The sequence below is a fragment of the Tachysurus vachellii genome, chromosome 10 (genome assembly GCF_030014155.1).
Source record: "Tachysurus vachellii isolate PV-2020 chromosome 10, HZAU_Pvac_v1, whole genome shotgun sequence".
In the NCBI taxonomy this organism is placed as follows: domain Eukaryota; kingdom Metazoa; phylum Chordata; class Actinopteri; order Siluriformes; family Bagridae; genus Tachysurus; species Tachysurus vachellii.
This window is the reverse complement of record NC_083469.1, coordinates 9684540-9708207: the sequence shown is the minus strand read 5'-3', so window position 1 is coordinate 9708207 and position 23668 is coordinate 9684540. Positions and strand designations below refer to the sequence as shown.

Genomic DNA, 23668 nt, shown 5'->3' with positions numbered 1-23668 from the left:
ATTGTTTTATTTATTCATTCGTTCATTTTTCAGTCATTCATTCCTTCATTCATTCATTCATTCATTCATTCATTCATTTATTCATTCATTCATTCATTCATTCATTCATTTATTCATTCATTCATTCATTTGTTCATTCGTTCGTTCATTTATTTATTTATTGATTGATTGATTGATTGATTGATTGATTGATTGATTCACGGATTGATTTGGACCTAGAGCCTATAACATGAACATGGGGGCCCAACCCTGGATGAGACACCAGTCCATCTCAGGGCACCATGCACACATACTCACATAAAGATTTCATTTCAATGCACCATTCCATCTATAGGCATGTTTTGGAAGGTATGAGGAACCTTAAGAAACTGGAGGAAACTCACACTGAAACAACGAGAACATACAAAACTACACACCATTTTGTTTACGGCATTTAGCAGACACCCTTATCCAGAGTGACTTACAATTTATTTATGAGCAATTGAGGGTTAAGGGCCTTGCACAGGGGCCCAGCAGTGGCAGCTTGGTGGACTTGGGATTCAAATTCATGACCTTCTCAGTAATCCAACACCTTAACCATTATTCTACCACATCCCACACCAGCAATCTGAGCTAAGAATCATACCAGGCAGCCTCAGGTGTTGAGACTAATGTGGGTTTCTAAGAAGTAACCATCAACCAGAGAAAGAAAGAAAGAAAGAAAGAGAGAGAGAGAGAGAGAGAGAGAGAGAGAGAGAGAGAAAAGAAAGAAAGAAAGAAAGAAAGGTGTTAGTTCTATTTTCAGATGTGTTTGACTATTAAGAATTAGAATTATTAGAATTTCCACACATGCAGGTTTGTTTGTCCAAATAAAAAATAAGAATAATCATTTATGATAAATTATTTAATTGCTTGAAAACAATCTATGATGTCATAAACACAATACCATATTAAAGGTGGGGTCTCCGTTGTTTGAGAAATGCTTCAGAAAATTGCGTTGGGTCACCAAACAAAACAAAAATAAATCTAACCTGAGCAGAAAGGGGCGTGTCTTGTCAATATGGGCGGAGAGAGTGTTCAGTGCGCATGTGTGACATTAGCAGGAAGCAGTTTTAACATTGACATGGCGGATAAAAACAAAGAAAGAAAGCGAAGAAAGGCTTACGATAAAGAAGCAGGACCCGTGTTAATATAGGATCAGCTTTCCAACGCTGGAGAGAACTGAACGTCTTCCACGTGAAACGGAGATAAACCTTTCACGGTACAACACACAGTACAACAAAAACACATTTGTATTAGCATAGTATTACTCATTGAGGTCATTTATTGATAAAAATATCCCCTCGGCCAGCTGCCCCAGCAGGTTCCGCCATAATAGTTGTCTGGGTTATACAGTACTTGGGTTATACTTTTCTGGTGTATGTGTGGGGCGGAGCTATCAAAACAGGGGTGGGACCCACTTGGGTAAGAGGCGTGTTTGTTTTGGTGATTTCAAACGTCAACATTGGCTTTCAAACAACGGAGACCCCACCTTTAACTATATAAACTAATACGAGACTTTTCTTTTGTAATCAATCAGCCGGAACTTAACGGAATAGCAGAATTTACTCACCCACTTCCGGCTTTAGAGGTTTAGTCTCAAACAGCCTCCTACATCACACATTAGTCCACTTTATACTGAGACTTTTACACCCTATAAAGTGTACTTCATAACCAGAAGCTGTTTATTTGATATACGTTTGTGTCGTTTGTGGTTTGTTGGGTCGGAAGGAATCGAGGTGTGTAACGTAACAGTTTACACGAATTTGTTTAATACATGAACGCATTAATGACGATATTGTGTGACGTGAATTAATGTGGGATTTATATTTAGTAATAAATTGGGTTGTTTTGGTTGTTTTTAGCAAGTGAGCGTTTAGCTAGCTAGCTCACTTTACAGGGTCCGTTGACACCAGGGATGATGTCGTTAGCCGGTTAACTGTTTATGTTGTTTAGTAAAAATCTCCCTTTTTTCCAGTTTAAACTGATTCATACATTGTTTGTGTGAAGTATTTGGGACATTTCATAGCATTAGCTAAACGGCTAAATAACTAGTTAGCTAACGCTACAAGCTAATGTGAGTTGTGTTCGGTTTGTAGTTTAACCTTAACATTGTAATGTTAGTGATTAAACATTGGTACTTTAACACTATTGCTTTAAGTTAGTTTAACGTTGCTGCTTTAAGTTAGTTTAACGTTGTTTCCATTGTATTTAATCGTTAGTGGTTTTACGTTAGCAGTTTATTGTTTTTTACCCCAGAAGCTCGGTTTGTTACCGTTTTAAATGCCAAGACTTAAAAACTAACTTTAAGTCTGTCTGTCTGTGTGGGTCTGTCTGTCTGTCTGTCTGTCTGTCTGTCTGTGTGGGTCTGTCTGTCTGTCTGTGTGGGTCTGTCTGTCTGTCTGTCTGTCTGTGTGGGTCTGTCTGTCTGTCTGTGTGGGTCTGTCTGTCTGTCTGTCTGTCTGTGTGGGTCTGTCTGTCTGTCTGTGTGGGTCTGTCTGTCTGTCTGTCTGTGTGGGTCTGTCTGTCTGTCTGTGTGGGTCTGTCTGTCTGTCTGTCTGTGTGGGTCTGTCTGTCTGTCTGTGTGGGTCTGTCTGTCTGTCTGTCTGTGTGGGTCTGTCTGTCTGTCTGTGTGTGGGTCTGTCTGTCTGTCTCTGTCTGTGTGTGGGTCTGTCTGTCTGTCTCTGTCTGTGTGTGGGTCTGTCTGTCTGTCTGTGTGTGGGTCTGTCGGTCTGTCTGTCTGTGTGTGGGTCTGTCGGTCTGTCTGTCTGTGTGTGGGTCTGTCGGTCTGTCTGTCTGTGTGTGGGTCTGTCGGTCTGTCTGTCTGTGTGTGGGTCTGTCGGTCTGTCTGTCTGTGTGTGGGTCTGTCTGTCTGTCTGTGTGTGGGTCTGTCTGTCTGTGTCTGTCTGTCTGTCTGTCTGTCAGTCTGTGTGTGGGTCTGTCTGTCTGTCTGTGTGTGGGTCTGTCTGTCTGTCTGTGTGTGGGTCTGTCTGTCTGTGTGTGGGTCTGTCTGTCTGTGTGTGTCTGTCTGTCTGTCTGTCTGTGTGTGTCTGTCTATGTGTGTCTGTCTGTCTGTCTGTCTGTCTGTCTGTGTCTGTCTGTCTGTGTGTGTCTGTCTGTCTGTCTGTCTGTGTGTGTCTGTCTGTCTGTGTGTGTCTGTCTGTCTGTCTGTCTGTCTGTCTGTGTCTGTCTGTCTGTGTGTGTCTGTCTGTCTTTCTGTCTGTGTGTGTCTGTCTGTCTGTGTGTGTCTGTCTGTCTTTCTGTCTGTGTGTGTCTGTCTGTCTGTGTGTGTCTGTCTGTCTTTCTGTCTGTCTGTGTCTGTCTGTCTGTGTGTGTCTGTCTGTCTGTGTGTGTCTGTCTGTCTGTGTGTGTCTGTCTGTGCGTGAGACAATATATTTCCATGGAGGTTTTACTACTTGAACTCTGCTTGGTCCCTGATATATGATATGATGTGATTTGATAGTTTGATGGGGCCTTGTGGATTCAGATGGACAATTTGTGGTCATGTTTGTGGTTTAATGATAATTTAGTGGATCTAATAGACTTCTCTAGAGTTCACATCTGTAACAATCTTGTATTTTGGGTTGTTTGTGAGGAAACAGGGAAGCACTAATGTATAACAATACTGAATGTCTAAAAAGAAGACTTCAGCATGAGACAACACTGACCTGACAAGCAGTTTTCAATAGTGCTGATATTTTATAAAACAGCCTGAAAACCTTTCACTAATTATATCAAACAGTTTGTCACTATTTTCACTGTTTGTCCTTGTTTACTGCATAAATATTCACTTCTAGCAAAAGTGTGTTACATTGAAACGTTTACTACATTTACTACAGGCTGTCAATCAGTATATGCGTCGTCATGGCAATGCACAAGGCTTTGTCCAGCTTTGGCTTTTTCTGGGAATTTTCATTTACAGCTCAAAAAAAATATTGACTATACTGTGTCTGAAATATCAGTTTTTCAATATTAATTTTCACATGAATTAATTAACTGTTGTATAAAAGCAATAGCATGCAGCCGCAGATCACAGCCATGTCGATCAGCACGTCTGTCGGTGGCTGTAATTCAAATGTCAGGCTCATATGAATGTCCTCATGCTAATATGTTCTTGTTTTTATAATAAGGACTCATTTACAGAAACGTGTAGAACAGATAATCTCCATAATGAAAGGCTGAGAAAAAGCAGGAAAAAATGCCTTCCCATTATTTTACAAGGAAAAGTCTATACTTTGTTAATATGTGATACTACTGTGTTTTTGTAAGGAATCTTTCGTGCCAGTGCTTTGTAACCTTTAGTAAGTTTTCCGTCAGGATAGATTACGGCTGTGTCTTTTCGTCTTATTAACCCTGCAAAAATAAAATGATAGGCTGGTTAAGAAACGACGGTTCTTCAACTCCATTCCTATTGCATTCCATCCACCGTGAAATACTTTTTGCATATCCCAGCTTTGGGTTTGTTTTGTGCTTGAATATTTTGCATCTTTTTCTGTTAGGTACCCCGCTCAGCTCTTCTATGAGGCTTGACTCATTTCCAGGCATCCATGGCTGACAATGCGCAAGATATAGTCAATAATGTGGTAGGTCCTGATCAAAGATTTCTGACTTGCTTTATAACCAGTATATGAGTTCAGTGCTTGTCGATTATGCCTCAGTTTTGCTTTACTCGTAGCTGAACAGTGACCTGACAGTCATGTCAATGAAGATAGTGTTTTACTGCATGACCCAACCCTCCTATGATAGGTGCCAGCGTTGCACACACAGGTGTGGCACAGATGATAAAAGTATAGAACAGCTGCAATTACATATCATATTACCCTCTGTAGCTGGAGGCTTTCTTGCCCGGACTTGTCATTTTTTTTCTCTTGTTATTCTCTTGTTAAGTATCTTCTGTAGCAGAGATTTACAGCTTTATCCTACACTCATAGCTGTGATAAGGCTTTGAAGCATGACTGGGAGGTCCCATGTTTGCTGACTGACTATTGAGAGAAAATGCAGAGTTGATTACCAGCTACAAGATGTAAATAGAAAAAGTCAAGGATATCTATTAAAGATAATCAGCAGTTAACCTTTTATAGCTCAGTAGTCATATACATTGCCTACAGCATATATACTCACATGGCACAGATCAGAGGGGATGGAACATAAAGCAATTTTCTTTCCTTCCTGAAGTCACTCCACAGCCATTCATTTTCAGTTCTGATTTTTATTATGTTTGTTTGCATGGCCAATTCAGCACAGTACTGGTGATCATTCTGCACATTGCTTAATCATTTTTCGTAGCCATGCAGCACATAACAATATTCTGATTATCTCCCTTTCACGTGCAGTCACATGAAGGAGCGGAGGCCAACCAGCACACAGACACAAGCAGATCTGCAGCCCGGCCAAGGAGAGAGGTTGAGCTCAACGGCCAGCCTCCCTCGACTCGCGGTCCACAAGTGGTCACTGACAACGAGGAAGAGGAGGACGAGGAGCTCACTCTGAAGTATGGAGCCAAACATGTCATCATGCTCTTCGTCCCAGTCACACTGTGCATGGTGGTCGTCGTGGCAACCATCAAGTCGGTCAGCTTCTACACGCAGAAGGATGGCCAGCAGCTGTGAGTGTTAATAATACTGTTGTTGGGATAGTTTTGGGATTCAGAACGAGTCTGCTTGTCCCAGGTGCCAACGCTACTGATTTGTCCTCCCCAGAGAAAAGAGAGCTAACATAATGATCATATTTATTTTCATCATGCAGCATCTACACTCCCTTCCGCGAAGACACCGACACTGTGGGCCAGCGTGCTGTCAATTCTATCCTCAACGCTACCATCATGATCAGTGTGATTGTGGTGATGACGCTGGTGCTGGTACTGCTCTATAAGTACCGCTGTTATAAGGTATGCCATGCTAGCAGTAAGTGGCATGCTTTTACATGACTTGCATCCCAAATAACATGCACTATATACCTAACCCCTAGAAGCTGGCAGCCCCTATTCAGCTACGTAAGCAAAGGTGTGAGTTTTAAGTGGATACTTTTAGTTTATTTTTAGTCTGAACACACATCTGCCACATCATTACTAGGAAAAGACATAGAATGTGACAAAAGACATGAGTGTGATTTGGGAGACACCTTTGTTTTGTCCTGACCTTGAAACTCAGAATAAATCAATAATCCAAGATGTCAAATATTTAAATTATTAAAAAGTGCCTTTCTGTGTTAGTAGCATCTTAATGACATGTTGTTGTTGTTGTTGTTGTTGTTATTGTTATTATTATTACAGGTGATCCATGCCTGGCTGTTCTTCTCCTCCCTGCTCCTGCTCTTCTTTTTCTCCTTTGTTTACCTGCTGTGAGTTGTGCTTCTGTCGAACATCATATAAACAGTACAAAGCAAGCTGCAGAACTGGAATGCTTATAGAGAGTAGAACCTAGGCCATGCTATAAAAGTAACATAACACTCTAGCTGATAAACTGTGTGCATCATGATACAGTAGCTTCCTCAGGTTTTCCCCATATATTCCACAAGCAGGTTTGTCTGTAACGATGCCGCTTAGACACACGTGTCTGTCATGTCCATGCCGCAGGGAGGTGTTCAAGACATACAACGTAGCCATGGATTACTTCACGCTGGCGGTGATCATCTGGAATTTCGGGGTGGTCGGAATGATCTGTGTCCACTGGAAGGGTCCGTTGCGACTACAGCAGGCCTACCTCATCATGATTAGTGCATTGATGTCCCTGGTGTTCATCAAGTACCTGCCTGAGTGGACCGCATGGCTAATCCTGGCCGTCATCTCTGTCTATGGTTAGTAAGGTAGTCAGTCACATTAACTAACTGAGGGGAAAAAAGGATGAGACGGGATTCCCACGGGTCACAAAATGGGATGGGAAACAAAATCACTATTAATCACGTGACTGGAACGGGAGAGGAAAAAATGTCAGCAGGAGTGGGTGGGACCGGGAATACACAAATATACCTCTGATATAAATAAAAATATCTGTTTGCTTTGGTATGGCTGGTTAAATGAATGACGTGCTCCACACACCCGTGACAGTTGGTGGCAGTAATGCACCAAGTTGGTATGCCAACTAGAGGCTGACGTTTTTTCGGGATTCCCGCGGGTCACGGGAAAAACACGGGAGTGGGAGGGAATGGGAGTCATTCTTCTGGGATTGGGACGGGATGGGATTTTCCCCAGATTTTTTTGCTAAATTGGGATGGGACGGGGAATTTTTTTTGGGAGAAGGACGGGAGAGGTTTGAAAATCCACTCCCGTGTCACCCTCTAGTATGCACCAGACATAGGGTTAAACTTAATGCTACAGCTTGCAAAGAGGCTAGCATAGAGAAGTGTCTTTGTTGGCATATAGTATGGGTATAAAAGGAAATAAAAATGCTAATAGCTTGCAGTCACCATTGAAACAGAAGTTCTCTCCATCCTGTAATATAGAAGAAGACCGGATATAATTTGCGGAAGGGCAAAGTAAAGAACAACAACGTTACGAGTGCCAATATAAAGGAGTTTTCATCTCGTCCAAATTTCCTGTAAGCTCATCCCTCCCACATAATAAATTATTACGACGTTTCCAAACAATGTTATCTTCAGAAAACGAGGATAAAGCCAGTTATTTAAGGATTGTTCTCAGTAAGACCAGAATAGATTTAAAGTGAGCTCAGCTCTGGCTTTCTCAGTGTGATGTCCTGTGTGAAGGCTGATCGACATTAAAAAGTGTGTTAAAGTGTTTTCACCTATGCTTTCATCATTTAGTCTGTTAAAATCAATCCCTGGATCAAACCCTGGCAGATTTTCCATTTTGGTTCAGTTCATTTAAGCAGGTTAGAAGACAGCAATCCACTCAGATGATGCCAACAACAACCCTCCCACCCGAGAGACGTGAAGGGTTTCAGTCAGGTTTCATGCAATCTCAAGGAAGGTTCAATTGCACAGAGGAAGCGATTCACATGTTTAATCTACTCCATATATATTTTAGTCTCGCATAGCCAGACTTGCAGACTGACTGGTCCTCATAAGCACTAATTGTCTCAGTTGTAAACATGAGGGATTTCTTCTTCCATTAGGGACGTAGAGCAGTAAGACTGCTTTGTTTCCAGGCTTGTGTATTCAGTTCACACATTCCCGTTTATTTGTGTTGGAAATTTATCAGAATCACCAACAGCATATTGCTGAGGAGTAAAAGCAGAGGGAAACCAGGGAAAGAAAAAACACAAACATGCTTTTTGGTATCTGCCTTAATATATTCTATCACTTTAGCAGCTTCTAAGGAAATCTGGATTTAGTGATGTTAATCTCGGAGTATAAGGTCATTGTATAGACTTTAACGTATTTAAAGAATTTAAATTCAGTGTTTGCAGTAAACCAGGTTTAAGAACTGGAGATTTTCTTGACTCAGTGAATATATATATTTTTTTTTTCCTCCTTATTTCTCTGACAGACCTGCTGGCTGTGTTGTGTCCTAAGGGACCTCTTCGGATTCTCGTTGAAACGGCTCAAGAAAGAAATGAACCAATGTTTCCAGGGCTCATCTACTCTTGTAAGATATTAACACTTATATTAATCCACTTGTGACATTCTATTAATTAGCACACGCCCACTTTTAACGACATTCTCTTCGATTGCCAGCGACTATGGTGTGGCTGGTTGGCATGGCAGACAACGGGCAGCCGAGGAATAGCTCTTCAGAAGCTGCCCCGAAACGAGAAAGCCACGGTAAGTCTTATAGATGGCTGCTTCAGAGGCTACGAGAGGGTCATGCAAATCTTTTCAGCTGCTGCAATGTATGTTTGTCTCTGCTCTGTCTCTTAAATAAAACTGTTTTCCTTCTTTCCTTTTTATCGAATTTGATATTTTCTTCCTTGCTCTAACTTCTGATCTCACTTCAAGGCCTCTTGATGTATCCTGTAGTTGCAACGGCTCCAGTGGCTCAGCCAGAGGATGATGGTGGTTTCACATCTGATTGGGTTGGCCAACAAGAGCATCGTCTCGGTCCTCTGCAGTCCACCGACGAGACGAGGCGTCAGATCCAGCAGATGCCATCAGCACGCCCACCGCAAGCGGATGATGACGAGGAGAGTAAGTATCAGAGGAACAGAATCCAATAACCAGTCCTCCAGGATAACATGACGGCACCGACGAGGCTTGATTATTGGGGATAAATACGAACATTTTAATATGTCTAATGTTAATCTTGAACTTTTGTATAATACTAGGGATGAGCGAGTACAGCATTATCTGTATCTGTTAACCATATGAATTATCCGTATCTGTACTCGGAGTGGGTGGGGCCTAACCCGGAAGTAGGCGGGGTTTGTCTTGAAACGGGCGGGGTTTTAACTGGTAATAATTAATTTGTAATATTTATAACACTAGCTTACTACCTTTTATGTTTTTATGAAATACAGCAAAAACGTGTCAGACACTCAGTGTCTGGTTACTGGTTAGAGACAGCTGAAGGTTTAAAAAAGAAAAAATCTCCGACAGGCAGAGACACAATGAGTCGCAGCCTACTATGTTTACCAGAACTCTACTGGTTAGTAAGTACGTATTATTAACGTTACAACCCGAAGTAAAAAGCTGAAGAAACCCTAAACGTTAACGGAAAAGACCCGTGAACCCCAGTGACTGAGGGAGAGACAGAGAGCTGTTCTGTGTGTGACTGTGAGTGAGCAGAGCGAGACACAGCAACACAATACATCTGTATGTGTGTAGGGGAGGGGTGCTGTGACTAGCCTATCACAGAACGCTGACACAATCAGCTACCCAATGATGATTTTCATTCAATCCGAGCACAGATATTGACTCGTATTACTCGTATAATATTCGTACTCGGCAGAAGTGCTTTATCCGTACCGTATACTCGTTTCAGCCGAGTATCCAGCTCATCTCTATATAATACTAAGCTTTGTATAATATTAAACTTTTTGTACTATGTTCCGTAATGTTGATTTGAGACAATGATCATTGTTAAAAGCTCTATACAAATAAATATGAATTTGAAATTAATTTGAAATAATACTGGCAAACAGTACAGACAGAATGCATGCATGTTTTTTGTTCTTCCAGGGGGTGTGAAGCTAGGTCTTGGTGACTTCATCTTTTATAGTATGCTGGTGGGAAAGGCTTCGGCTACAGCCAGTGGGGACTGGAACACAACGTTAGCCTGCTTTGTGGCCATTCTAATTGTAAGTAATCAGCCCATACTGTGTTTTATTAGTAGATTGATAGTATTGTAGAGCAGCAGGTAGTGATGGCTGTATTACAGATCGAGGTTCTAGTTCAGCGTGGTTCGATCCTGAGCTTGTGCTACTATCTGTGTGGATGTTCTCACAGGTTCCTCCAGGTGCTTCTTTTTCCTCCCTTCTCCCAAGAACATGGCAGAAGGTGGATCGGGTACTCTGTATAGTACTTAGGTGTGCAGGAACATGTGAATGTGCATGTTGGCCTGAGTTGGACTGGTATTCCATCCAGACTCTGTTCCCTAAATTGTCTTCTAAAGAGTTTACTCTCTTTGAAGCTCCATGAATCAAACACATGCGGCAATTGAAGGAAATAATCATAATTAAACATATAGTAGTAGAAAAAAATTCAAACACATAACTGTAACAAAAGAAATTCAAAGATAATCGATTGTTCAGATGTGTTTACTTGCACTGAATGAAATAATTAGAGTTGAATGTAACCATGACATCATTTAGCAAGGGATTATTTCCAGTTTATTTATCCCTGAAGCGGATTGAATCATAAGTTGTCACAAGTCCAGGTTTATCAGTAAAGATGTATAGAATCAACAAGTAATGGCAACCAAATGTATCAGCTCAAGAAAAGAATAGGCCTCAGCTCTGGAGGAGAAAGTTCAATAGAGCAAAAGATTAACATGAGATTATAGATCATAAACTCAGCTTTCATTTCCTGGTATTTACACAGATGTGTTAAACAACTTATAACATGGCACGTTTTATATCCAGTTCTAAATTTTATGGAATAAGACCTTGTTCTTAGGTGATCAAAAGTGTCAGGGACAAATAGTATGAAAATAACACATTTATTGCTTAATGTTTGGTTCATACGATTTGCTTTCTTCACACATTGCTCTTTCTATCACTTTGGTAGAAGTTATTCTTTATTCAAGAGCTTTTGTTGCGCTTTTTATTTATTTATTTCAATTTTTTATTTTTTTTTTATGATTTTCAGTCTGGTCATTTTATTCTTGCTACTGATTGGTTGTTTGTTGGCTTCAAAATACAGTCCTCACAGATGAAATCTACAGATCATACTGGACAGTAGCTATTCGGAGAACTGATTAAACCTACAATCTAGCAGGGCACAACTGGACAAGAAGAAACACTTGTCAGATGTTTCAGTATTTATGACCACTTGAAAATTGTGTGGCTTCAAACCAAAGGTGCCATCTAACTAAATATATATTTAAATATCCAGAAACCTAATCTAATCCTTTGTAAATTGGCTTTTGAAGGTACCAGTACTTTTGAAGGAGGTTATATATTTATATATATTTTTTATATATTGTGATTTTTTTTTTTTCCTTCTTTTCAATAGCTAATTTATAAGAAGGTAATAAATTATCACAGAAATGCGTATATATAATATATTAATATATTGATATCTGATAATCCTTTTTCATTTCTATGGTAACTTGTTTTTCTTCTACATTCTATGAAAATGATTTTTGTCTCTTTGTATTTCACAGGGCTTGTGTCTAACTCTCCTGCTCTTGGCCATCTTTAAGAAAGCCCTACCAGCTCTCCCCATTTCAATTACCTTTGGATTGATCTTCTATTTTGCCACAGACAACCTGGTGCGCCCGTTTATGAACCAGTTGGCTGTGCACCAGTTCTACATATAGCACAAAATGCTATACTACACTGCTTCATGCTTTGGTCATACCACAGAGGACCTGAACCTCAGCACGAAAGGGAGGAATCGCTGCCATTGCCCATTTCCTCTGTGATGGCTTTGTGACTGGATTAAGATTTTTTTTTTTTTTTGATTTTTTTTTTTTTTAAAGGTTTGGAGTGGGACCTCAATTAATTCATTCCTCCTGTGTATTTTCTTTGTTTATTGATCTTGTAAATGCATTATCTCTGCAATGACCCAAAAGACTGACACTGGCATTTGTGGTAATTGTGTAGCAATTATTTGAGGGAAGACAAATTGTGAAAAGGGCAAAATGGTTCATCACCAAAAAGTCATATTTAACATGAATAACGAATGTTCTATAATAACTGGATGAGACAAAAAAAAAATGCATGGCTTAATTTCTGGGTTGATGGATTTTAATGACCTGTATGTTGTAAATGATTTTGACTAAGTGGTTGGTACTGAACAACTTTTTCCCCTGTAGCATCTAGAATTATGGTTTGGAGTTGAACACTGGCACAGTCCAACCATGTTTTTAGGTAAGATATGTTGAATTATTGCTGCAGTTTAGAAATTTATAGCTATAGGCTACTGGTTTGTTCTCATCAACTGAGGGCATCATTTTGGAATGTATTATAGATACAGTCCTGAACGTGTCTTTCACCAAAGTTTGAGGAAGTGTTTATTTTTTATTGTTTTTGTCTGTCTGTTTTGTTGATTGTCTATTATGTTCATAGAATTACCTCTCAACTTTTGTTAATTTCATCATTCTTTTCCTACAAAAAAGCAGAACAGTATCTTGATTGTTTTTGTAATTGGTTTATAACCAACATTAAAGTTCTTGATTAAATGAGAAGCTCTTTGTGCACATTTTTCCCTCTTCGGTGTAATCTGGAATAGGCTACGGTAAGTATCTAAATAAATCTTGTAACAGAACAGAAAATACATGTTGTGGTGTTTAAAATTCGAAAGATGTCTTAATGAACAGGCTTCATTCAGTGTGAAAGGTCAGCCTGAGAGAAAATCATCCTCTAGTATACGAGTACCTCTGTATTCTGAGTCATACGTATTTATTTACAATGAGGGCCTGGCAGACTACATGAACAATACAAGAACTCCATGGATACTGGATCTTTCCTGCTTTGTGTACCTTCTCCCTTGTGAATGAAACAGCATGCCCAGCTCTCATTAGTTATCACCGAATGGACCATGAAGCCGGGCATGCTGCAACACTAAGTCTCTATTGTAATAGTATTAAGCTTCATGTTGGGCTTCTATTTAAGGGCCATCTATTCCACTTTACTGCCCCACCTGTGATTTGCAGTGGTCTGACTAAGGCACAGCTGAATACACCCAGTAGGTTTATTGGATATACTCTGCAAACACTGCATAGAATTTCTAGCTTTGATGAGTTTACAGTAGGGGAAAAAAAAAAGAAAACATTGAAAAATGACCTTAAATGGAACCTTGTAAATTCAACATCTAATCTGTTCAGTTTTTGCTATCGATTTAGTTTGCCATACTCTGAAAACAAATCATTTTTCTCACCAACATGTACTGTACAGGATACAAAGGAGGCCAAGAAGACCTCAGAGTAGCTGCAAGATACTAAGCATATCTTAATAGGCTAAGGTGGATGCTTTAGCAAGTGCCAGTCTGAATATTTAAATAAACACATTTGTAAATACATTCTGGATGGTTAAGTTAATGTAGATTCATGTTGAATAGAATGTTGTTTTAGTATTCTTTTTAGAGCTCTGGTTAGGTGTAATGAACCAGGCAGAAGCTCGTGAAAGCTGCGGTGATGTGGAAGTCTTTCATGATGGTTGTAAAGGGGCCCGTGAACGGAGCATGAATGCCGATTATAAATGAGAAAAAGCCAAATGGAACCAAAATTTTTACTGACAATTTATATGTGGCATGTGGCCTTCTGTCATTTTCCCACTTTATACCTTTTTATATTTAGCTCTAGACCAGATGAAGTAATTATCTGTGGTAGTTCACACCTGTTGCCCATGTGCAAGACTTGTGCAAGTGCACATAGTATGAAGTCTGCAAGCGTAATTCAAAGAGGATTAACTAATCAGATTTAAAATGGCCAGCATGAAATGAGCAAAGGCAACAATGATTGCCAGATCTCATTCATGTTAGCCAAACTCATACATCCACAAGCAGAGCAGTATCTATCATTTCTTTTCATTGACCTTTTGAGTGACCTCTACATATGTAATACATAAAAACCAGGAATCATATGTGCACTCTGATCCTTTCATGCAAGCAAGTTATTGGAATCTCAACTCTAGGGACAAGAAAACCTCATCCTGCTTTCCTTTTCATCAGACTTGTGATATGTTTTATAGGCACATAGAAATGAGACTCTCCCAGAAGAAAAAAACAGATCCACCTTTCAGTCCTCAGGCCTGCTAGAGCACAGCACACATGCTGCTGGTATGACTTAACCTCAAGTGGCATAATGCCACTACAAACGTATATTTTTTCTTACCGCTAACTCTCCTAAAAGCAGCTGTATTTGTTAAAGCAGGGAGCCACTTTTGGAAACGTGATGGTAATATTTTCCTTTCCGGAGTCTCCGTCGTGGCTTTGGTGGCTTCCTCTTGAAAAAAATCTGCATTTATAGCATTTGGCAGATGCCCTTATCCAGAGCAACTTACATTATCTCTTTTTTTTTAATACAGCTGAGCAATTGAGGGTTAAAGGCCTTTCTCAGGGGCCCAACAGTGGCAGCTTGGTGGACCTGGGACTGAACTCACAACCTTCCAAATGGTAGCACAACACCTTAACCACTAGGCTACTACATGCCCATGTGAATACATATGTATGCAAGTTTACATGTTAAGGTTATCTCATCTTATTACATGTCTGATGTAAAATAATTATTTAATGAAATTATGCAATAATATTTCAAATTCTCTTTTGGTAGGATGTGTGTTGGTAAAAGTGATTTAGTCGGTGTATCTGTGTAATTGGCTCTAATTAGCCGCCAGTTTATAAAGCGTGACTCATTTTTCACTGGTGCTAACTGAGATCTTGTGGCTGCATTAGTTCTAATTAATCATCAGAATAATGAATCAAAAAGCTCTAATTCCGATGTATGATTGTGGTATTTTACATAGCAATTTAAAGAAATCTATCGTGATGTATTGTGTGTTTGGCATGGAATTAAGATATTATTATAGAAAAAATTCTGTCTGTTATACACTTTCCCCAACATCTGTGCCTGATCTCAAGAATACTCTTATGACTAAGTGAACACAAATCACCACAATGTACTCTAAAATCTAGTGGAAATCCTTCCCAGAAGAGTAGAGATTATTGTAACAACAGTAGGAAACTAAATTTGGAACGAGATGTTCAACAAGCACATATGGGTGTGATGGCCAGGTCTGCAAAAAACATTTGGCCATATAGTCTACATACAGTACATACATACAATACATTTTTGGATTGTTTTTGGATAATTAAAAATTCATTCGATGTTAGTTGTAGTTAAAATATTTTCTGATACATTTGTATTTACATTTGGCAGATGCCCTTATCCAGAATGACATACAAAAGTCTATCAATACCTGAATACATCGATACTGATTCGCCGGGATAGTGTGAGTATAAATTATTGGTGCTATCCCATCTCAGGGTACAATCACACAAACCCTCACTCTCTTTCACACACTATGGACAACATAGAAATGATAATCAACCTACAATATTTGTCTTTGGACTGAAGGGACTTAGTGGGGACCCTTCAAACACATGCAAACTCCACACACACATTTACATTTTCAGCATTTGGCAGACGCCCTTGTCCAGAGCAACTTACATTATCTCATGTTTAGACAACCGAGCAATTGAGGGTTAAGGGCCTTGCTCAGGAACCCAACAGCGGCAGCGGACCTGGGATTGAACTCACAACCTTCCGATTGGTAGCCCAACACCTTAGCCACTAGACGCGCACACACACACACACACACTCTCTCTCTCTCTCTCTCAAACCACCAACCCCAAAGGCTATAACATGTTTGTCACTAAACCACCCTGTATTACATTATAATAATAAATAAATACAAAACAAATATATGTATATGGTTGACAGTAATGAATTGTATCACACACACATTCCCTTCTAACAGAAAATATCAAATTCAAGGCTACTTTTTACTGGGAAATTACACCCTGAATAATACCCCATCATCCCAAACACTTCCTCCTTAATGTGCGATATGAAATAAGGCTTTCTACATATTATACTGCTCACTATTTGTACAAAAGGGGAGCCATTTTGGGATTGAGCCCATGCCTTTTCCCCCTAAAGCCCCGCCCCTTTTATCTGTATGGAGTAACACCGCTTTATCTTCATCCCACCGGTTCAGGCAAACACGCACACACGCGCGCGCGCACACACAAACGCGCGCGCACCGACTTCTGTCAGTTGGACGTGCTGAAGTAGTGAAATTAGTCCGACTACAATTAGTCCTTTATGGCCTGGAGTTAAAGAGTCTCTGAGAGCTGAAGCTGATTTACTTCACTAAGGGTATGTCTGACCGCTTAATGCGCTTTTTTTTAACTTTCACTACGCTTTCTGTGGAGCAAACAAAAGCGGTGTCTTCTGTCTCAATGACGGAGGAAACAAACTAAAGCCAAGCTGTAAGTGAATCTGTTATTCTGTTGACCTTCTATATGTGCTGTTTGTAACTGAAGTATATTTTAACCCACTGCTGGTAGGTGTAAAGCCAATTAAATGACACAAAATAAGTAGATTTCAGCAAACAAGGTTTACTTTTTTTTTGTTTTTTGCTAGAAAAAAAGTAGCACACTTTTTTTTCTTTAAATGTAAAAAACAAATAATGTTTTATAATATTTTATATAGAATTGTGTTTATAAAATATTTTTTTACATTTAAAAGAAATAAAGTGAGCTACTTTTTTCCCTTTAAATATTAAAAAATATTTTCTAATATTTTATATAGAAATGTGTTTATAATATATAAAAAGTATACATATACTTTTTTCACATTTAAAAAATATATAAAGTGAGCTACTTTTTTCATTTAAATGTAAAAAAAATTATAATATCTTATATAGAAATGTGTTTATTAAAATATATATATATATATATATATATATATATATATATATATATATATATATATATATATATAATTTTTTTTATATCAGGCTCAATATTAAAATGTGTACAATTATATACAGAATATCAACTGGAGCCATACTGCATTTTATTCCATAAACTGTCCACTTGCAGAACATATTAAGAGTTAGCATTGTTTTGGACTTATTAAGGTTTGGATTAAACCCATTTGATACAAATGACCAGTCAAACAAGGTTACAATTATAGATAAAAACCCGATTACAAAACACAGAAATAAATTACTATGATAACGACTATGACAAACTGAGATCAAAATGAGTTGTGATTTTCACCACTGCAACACAATTGATATATTTTTGACATTCACTTTAGTAGAGTACATTGTTCTGAGTGTAAGGATTTAATTTCTCACCACTTTGTTGAAATTTCTTTTGTCCAGATGTTGTGGATGCACATTTACAAAAGTTCCCCAGTACTCTCAGTACTTTTCCTTGTTTTGTATCTTTAATATGAAAGAATTCAATATTTGAATGGCTTTGAAAAGGTATTACCTTTTGAGTAAAGCTTCATAGTTAGTAAAACAATACAAGAATGACCTTGACATCCAGCAGTTATAATTGAAATGCAGAAAAGACTTGAACAAAGATGTAAAGAAACATTGAGGTCACGGGGAGCCTGTGCCTATCTCAGGCGTCATCGGGCATCAAGGCAGGATACACCCTGGACGGAGCGCCAACCCATCGCAGGGCACACACACACTCATTCACTCACGCATCACACACTACGGACAATTTTCCAGAGATGCCAATCAACCTACCATGCATGTCTTTGGACCGGGGGAGGAAACCGGAGTACCCGGAGGAAACCCCCGAGGCACAGGGAGAACATGCAAACTCCACACACACAAGGCGGAGGCGAGAATCGAACCCCGACCCTGGAGGTGTGAGGCGAACGTGCTAACCACTAAGCCACCGTGTCCCCTGCCGATATATTAGTTATATTTATATTAATTCCACTGTTAGTGCCTTACCATGCAGTATAATATATAGATAAATATAACATATAACGTATAATATATACACAAATACGTATCATATAAGAGAGGATTCTCTGAAAATTATTTCTATGAAATCACAGAGGAAATGGAGGATAACATTTCCTTGTTTAGTTTTTTGGTAGTAAGGGTCTAAAAACTTTTTCACTCATCCTCTACTCCAGCCGTAGTGCTACATAATGGTGTGTTTTCACTATCGACTGCTCTGGTTGCTTTGTGTTTGGGTGTTTAGTGGGTGGGAGCGCTGTCTGGAATTCCAGAAAACACAGAGAACTGCATGTTCCATAAGATATCAAGTGAACAGCGGTGTGTGGACACTTCCTTTTCTTAAAGTTGTGAGCTTTCAGAATTAATTCTTGTATTCCCACACAACCTGATGCTCAGAGCTAAGATATTATTTGACAAAAAGCAGACTGTGTGCCAAGTATGATTGCTTCCAGCTCTGGAACTATGCACTCGGGATCTAACTGCAAGAGTAGATTTACAAATTTAGTAGTAGCTATATTCATAATGCACAGTTTCTGAATACCAAACAACATATCTCCGAGGCCCTGATATTAATGACTGCCAGTACACCTTTAGAAGAAAGCTGACAGGCATCTGCATGCACACACTGGCAGCAGCAGCTTGGGTACCTCCCCAAGTTGTCTCTTAGAAGCTTTGCCTTTTTTTTTCCTGAATATGTGTATTCTTTGGCTGTGTTTTAGTATTTTAGTCTTTTCTCAGATTCGTGTCCAATCAGCTATACCATGCTAGTGCTTGAATCGATGGCTGTTTTCACTGCTATGTATAAAAGTGTCCTTAGAGTCGAGTTATGGTGGTGTAAGAAATTTGATAACAAGTGGGTGCAATTATCAGCCTGGTTAATCTAGTGCCTTCCAGCCATGTCTAATGCTTTGCCAATCGCAGTTTCCTTTTGGTACAAGAATTTGCTTTCTAAAGTGCAAATCAGGCGCCGTTCTCCTCTATTACAGGGGTGTGTCACCTTAATAGCATCCTGCAAAAACAAACCAGTTCTCAATCTGCCCGAGTAACAAAAGCCATTTCAACTTTATAATACTTAATAGCTACTCGAACTTAAAACTCGAACTCATACTTAATCTTTATGGTAAATTTTTCACTTCTTTTTTTTTTATACAAAAGACATGTTTGAATTAAAGTGCTCTTGCTTATATATAGTAACAAGTAACAAAGGGTCCTGTAAGGTGGGATGCTCCACATGAACAACAAAAATGTGTCAATATATTTAAGTTGTTTCTGAGAGGAAGTGTTTATTTAGCATTTTTTTTTGGAAGGAGTATCCAGTGTCACAGTGGCTGTTTATAGCTGCTCTGGTCAGAATAAATGGAAACCCTGTAGCATTGTTGTCCGACGGGAGGCCTTTTACTAGCATCCTTTGTGTCCAGTCAATACAATACAAAGTCACTGTGACTGATCATCTTTTTCTGTTCTGATGGGAGTGGTCTCTTCTACAATGACCCCACCCCCATCCACAGGGCATGAGGACTCCTTAGATGTGATGATAGCTAAGAAAAGAATGGAAATCATGCATATGCTCTGATGTTCACATTCACCAGTTCTACATCTTCGGGAGATCTTGGAGCGATTCCCCCAAACACCCACAGTGCAGATCCCTGAGACGCAACAGAAGTGATATCAAAATGCATTAAAGCTGTTCTTGTACTTAATGTTATTTTATTTAATTTCTCGCCTGTCTTTAATCAAAATAGAAGTGTGTTGTACATGTGTGTTTGCATGTGGTGGTTAAACTATGGGGCTACGGAAGGAAAAAGAGTGTGTTGAATGTAAAAATCTCAGTTATGTAGTGCTTTCCATGGAGCCAATGATTCCATGGAGCCAAAGATTCATGTTATACATATAGCAAGCATATCACCACCAGCACCACAGGCATCAGAATCTTGCTACAATCCCACTGATTATCCAGACTAACACTTGGTGAGGACTACTGAAATCTATTCATGCTGAACCTGCTGCAGGAATTTTTTCTTTTGCCATTATTTATGGCTTGTTCATTAAGGATCTAAGGAGATTTTCACACTCGGCACGTTTGTGGTCTGAATCCTGGTGTGATTGTTCCTAGCACCACAACAATACTGGTCTGGTTTCAGATTCACTTGATTCTATCAAACTCTGGTGCATGTTTGTTCATTTTATATCATCAAAACAGGCTTGGAGAAATCACAGCGTGACTTGCCTTGTTTTTTTATTTCTATGCACTTTTTAAACAGATTTTTTGTGCTATTATTTGCAGCACATTGAAGGACACTTGCATCTGTTTACATCAACGGAGCTGCTTGTTTTACACAACTCGTCTCTAACTATTTGCTGATGAAACATTTTACTTTAAAACATTACTCACCGGTGCTGTTAAACCTAGACTACTTCAATTTTGTGCTTAACAATGCAAAACGTCTGCATTTTTTTTTTAGCTGTGTTTAAGTGCTCTTGCATATTCTTTCTCCACATATCTAAAAAGGGAATCTCACCTCTTTTGTGTCCCACATCAATACTGCCACTCATGGTACGTGTGTGTTTTGGAAAGTAATAAATTCATCACTGGCTAAATTGTGACTGAGTTCCAGTGCAACCGAACTCACATCACCTCCTACAAGGCAGTCTTGGGTTCAGTACCACGGTGCACTTCTTGGTCCACATGACATCACCTGCTCTGTTTTAGAGCCCAAAGCCCACAAATTCTACATGTAATGTGACATCGCCCAGTGTTAAATGCTGTATGGAAATAAAATTGCATTAAAACTGATTGAAAATATGAGTGTAAAACCCTTGCAAGACAAAAGGTTGCTAATTTTTGCTTTTTATTTGTTGCAGGATTTTGGGTAGATGGCAAATTAACCAGCCGTGGGGAAAAAAACAAGTAAAAAAGGTACTTGGATTTTCATGTAGACATTTAGATTTTGTCATCTATGTTCATGTTGGAAACATGACATTCATTCTCTGTCTTCTGTAGTAAAATGATGAAGCTGCTGTTGGCCGTGGCATTCATGCAGATACTTTTGGCTCCAGTGCTTATGGTGAGTGCTGACATTGTTAGTGACATATCAGAAATGATAAACTAGTGTGACTCATAGTAGAAGTTTCCAATGTAATTTGCCTTTATAAGTATATTCCAAATGTTCTGGCATCGGATATAACATGCCATTAATCTTGTACTCACATAATTTCATCTTGCGTTCTGGCTTGTGTGTAAGCTTGTAGCCATGTGATTCACATTTATATCCCCTTTTTAAATGAATTATACTTGTAAATATAATCTGTGACAACTGTGATATTACTACATATGCTGTGGATGTGGAAAATGAATGCATTTTGCATGCAAGCGTTTGATCATAACGCACCAATTAACCCTAATGTGACTGCGGTGTAGGTGCCAAGTGGCGATTACTGGGCCGATTGGGGACATTATGGAGAGTGCAGCCGCTCGTGCGGCATCGGTGTAACGGTGAGGACGAGACAGTGTGTGAGTCAGCGGTAAGCAGACAGCTCGCTTGCACATAATTTGGCAGCATCGTGTCTGTAAGTGTCTGTTTGTGTGTCAGTGAGAGATCCCTGGGTGTGTCAGTGCAGCCTCAGGCACAGATTTGTTTTGAAGGACAGATTTTTTTAAACACATTACAGTTTTTGTTGTTGTTGAGAAACGTGCACACTTCAGCCAAGCTGACTTGAAATATAAGTGTATAGTGTAAAGCAGCCAGACGTGAGATTTTTAGTTTTAGTCTGTCTGTTCATGCATGCTTTCAAAACAACAAAAAAATCCTTAATCATCAAATCCCTTGTCTGGATCCGGGAGCTCTATTCTGCTGTTGAAACCGGAGAAAGGCAGTAAAGGCAGGCGTTTTACGTAATAATGCCTAATGCCTAAATTTGGAAAGAAACAACAATGCAAGTTTATTTAAAGACGACATTAAGTTTAGGCATATTACATTGACATTACATTAACCTCATCTGGTTTTTAGATGTTTAACTGAGAACTAAGATTAAAGTCAGATTAACGTTTACAGTTTGTTATTGATTATATTGGCACGGTTGCAATCTATAATGTTGCGATTATAAAGCGGTAGGATTGTGCGAGACGGCTGGTTCAGCATAGCGTTGTGCCCATAAATCTAGCCCGGTTTGGAATCTAGCTTGCATGTCCTCTCTTGCATCTGATGATGAGCACAGTGCTTTTAAGGAGTCGTCTTGTCTGTCAATCCAGCTCTCCCCTCCTCTCTCCAGTTGTGTATATTACAGTAAGTTGTCTTCCCGAAACTTTGTGAAATATTTGTTATTGCCTTTTTAGGATTAATGGTGACATGAACCTTAAAGCTACATCAAACCTGAATCTAGTTGCGTTGCCATGTTTGTGGTAAAACTGGTTTCCTGTTACAAAATTGTTAGCAGTTGGGATTTGATCTAACTGATCAAGTAATACCTGTTAGGATTTAGGCTCAGTAATACATGTGTGTGTGTGTGTTTTCAAAGATTAGATGTCAAAAACTGAAGCATTGTGCAATCTGCACATACATATGTTTCGAAATAAGATTCACGAAAAGAGGGATTTCAAAACCTATAGTGGGAATTCAGTTACTCCACTTTACCCCCCCCCACACACACACGTAGAGAACATGGTTTTGATAAAATTGCCAGTTTAGTGAAGTTTCTTTGATTTTAATTAATGCTAACAATACACAGAAATAGCTGTAATAACCTTGATAATGCTGTGTAGTGATTTCCAGACCACCCGGTTCTGCTTCATGGACTCCTAGGGGCTACACATTAATAAGAATGACTACACATTAATAACAGTGTGTTGTTTAGTATCATGTGTTGTTGAGCTCTCATTGAGTTTATAATGCATTATAATCAGATAACTAAGACAAGCACACACAATTTTATTTCAGCCACCTGTATGAAGAAAGTTATATCCTAGAGGCCAGGTTTCTCCTCTTGCTACAGATATCCTTTTGTGTGTATTTGCATGTCTCCTGTATCTGACACCACACCCTACCAGTCATTACGAAACATAATCTAACCTGTTTAGAGAGAGCACACAGCTTAGATGTGTATACAGTGGCACATACGCACAGTCCAGGTCTATGAAATTTATTTTACATGGTCTATAACATTACTTCTGCAAAAACCTTGAAAACGGGAATGAATATTTAAGCAGTTATTAAGTTCTCATTTTTGATTTGTAGGTATATTGACCCCCTCTCTCAATATAAATCCATTTACAGAATGAAACATTTATAAAAAACAAACAGGGGGAGTGATTACATATGCAAGCCTCTGAATCCTCTAATGAAGTTGCACTAGCATGTACAGGTGACTGTATATAACAGTAACCAGTCAATCATTCTTGTTCATTTGTCACTTATTCAGAGTTTATTCTGTACTGTAAACTTTTTTGCTTTATCTGGAAACGTTTCTGCATTCAGGACTGATGGAGGTCGCAGTTGTGTGGGACCAGATAAATCCTATCGCACATGCAATATTCAGGTACAATATTCCTTACATATTTCCCTTGAACCCTTCTGACCCATGTGTACATACACTGATGTCCA

General features: G+C 39.1%; 2 protein-coding genes across 5 annotated transcripts in view; both read left to right on the top strand.

The window, feature by feature from the left end:
- Positions 1–1605: 1605 nt before the first annotated feature.
- On the top strand, positions 1606–12760 carry psen1 (presenilin 1). 3 transcript variants are annotated; one of them, XM_060879276.1, is made up of 11 exons: positions 1606–1757; positions 4518–4601; positions 5352–5623; positions 5764–5905; positions 6290–6357; positions 6593–6813; positions 8462–8560; positions 8650–8736; positions 8932–9099; positions 10090–10208; positions 11735–12760. In XM_060879276.1, the coding sequence occupies exons 2-11, from the start codon at positions 4566–4568 to the stop codon at positions 11888–11890; spliced, it is 1368 nt and encodes a 455-aa protein (XP_060735259.1). In that variant the 5' UTR covers positions 1606–1757; positions 4518–4565; the 3' UTR covers positions 11891–12760. The 3 variants fall into 3 exon arrangements, with proteins under 3 accessions (XP_060735259.1, XP_060735257.1, XP_060735258.1); XM_060879274.1 differs by having other exon boundaries at positions 8911–9099; XM_060879275.1 differs by lacking the exon at positions 1606–1757 and adding an exon at positions 1892–2095 and having other exon boundaries at positions 8911–9099.
- A 3557-nt stretch (positions 12761–16317) lies between these two features.
- paplna (papilin a, proteoglycan-like sulfated glycoprotein) overlaps positions 16318–23668 on the top strand; it is a 30573-nt gene continuing 23222 nt past the window's right edge. For both annotated transcript variants that reach the window (XM_060879271.1, XM_060879270.1), the window contains exons 1-5: positions 16318–16453; positions 20934–20988; positions 21073–21136; positions 21490–21593; positions 23543–23603. In XM_060879271.1, the coding sequence (XP_060735254.1) occupies positions 21077–21136; positions 21490–21593; positions 23543–23603 (225 nt within the window). In that variant the 5' untranslated portion in view covers positions 16318–16453; positions 20934–20988; positions 21073–21076. The remainder of the gene's footprint in view (positions 16454–20933; positions 20989–21072; positions 21137–21489; positions 21594–23542; positions 23604–23668) is intronic.

What these genes read in the sequence shown, in the direction of transcription:
- psen1 (XM_060879274.1), top strand. Translation starts at nt 4,566, where the DNA reads ATGGCTGACAATGCGCAAGATATAGTCAATAATGTG. An exon ending in AAGATATAGTCAATAATGTG is followed by an intron (nt 4,602 to 5,351) that starts GTAGGTCCTGAT and finishes TTTCACGTGCAG; the next exon opens with TCACATGAAGGAGCGGAGGC. An exon ending in GCTTTGTGGCCATTCTAATT is followed by an intron (nt 10,209 to 11,734) that starts GTAAGTAATCAG and finishes TGTATTTCACAG; the next exon opens with GGCTTGTGTCTAACTCTCCT.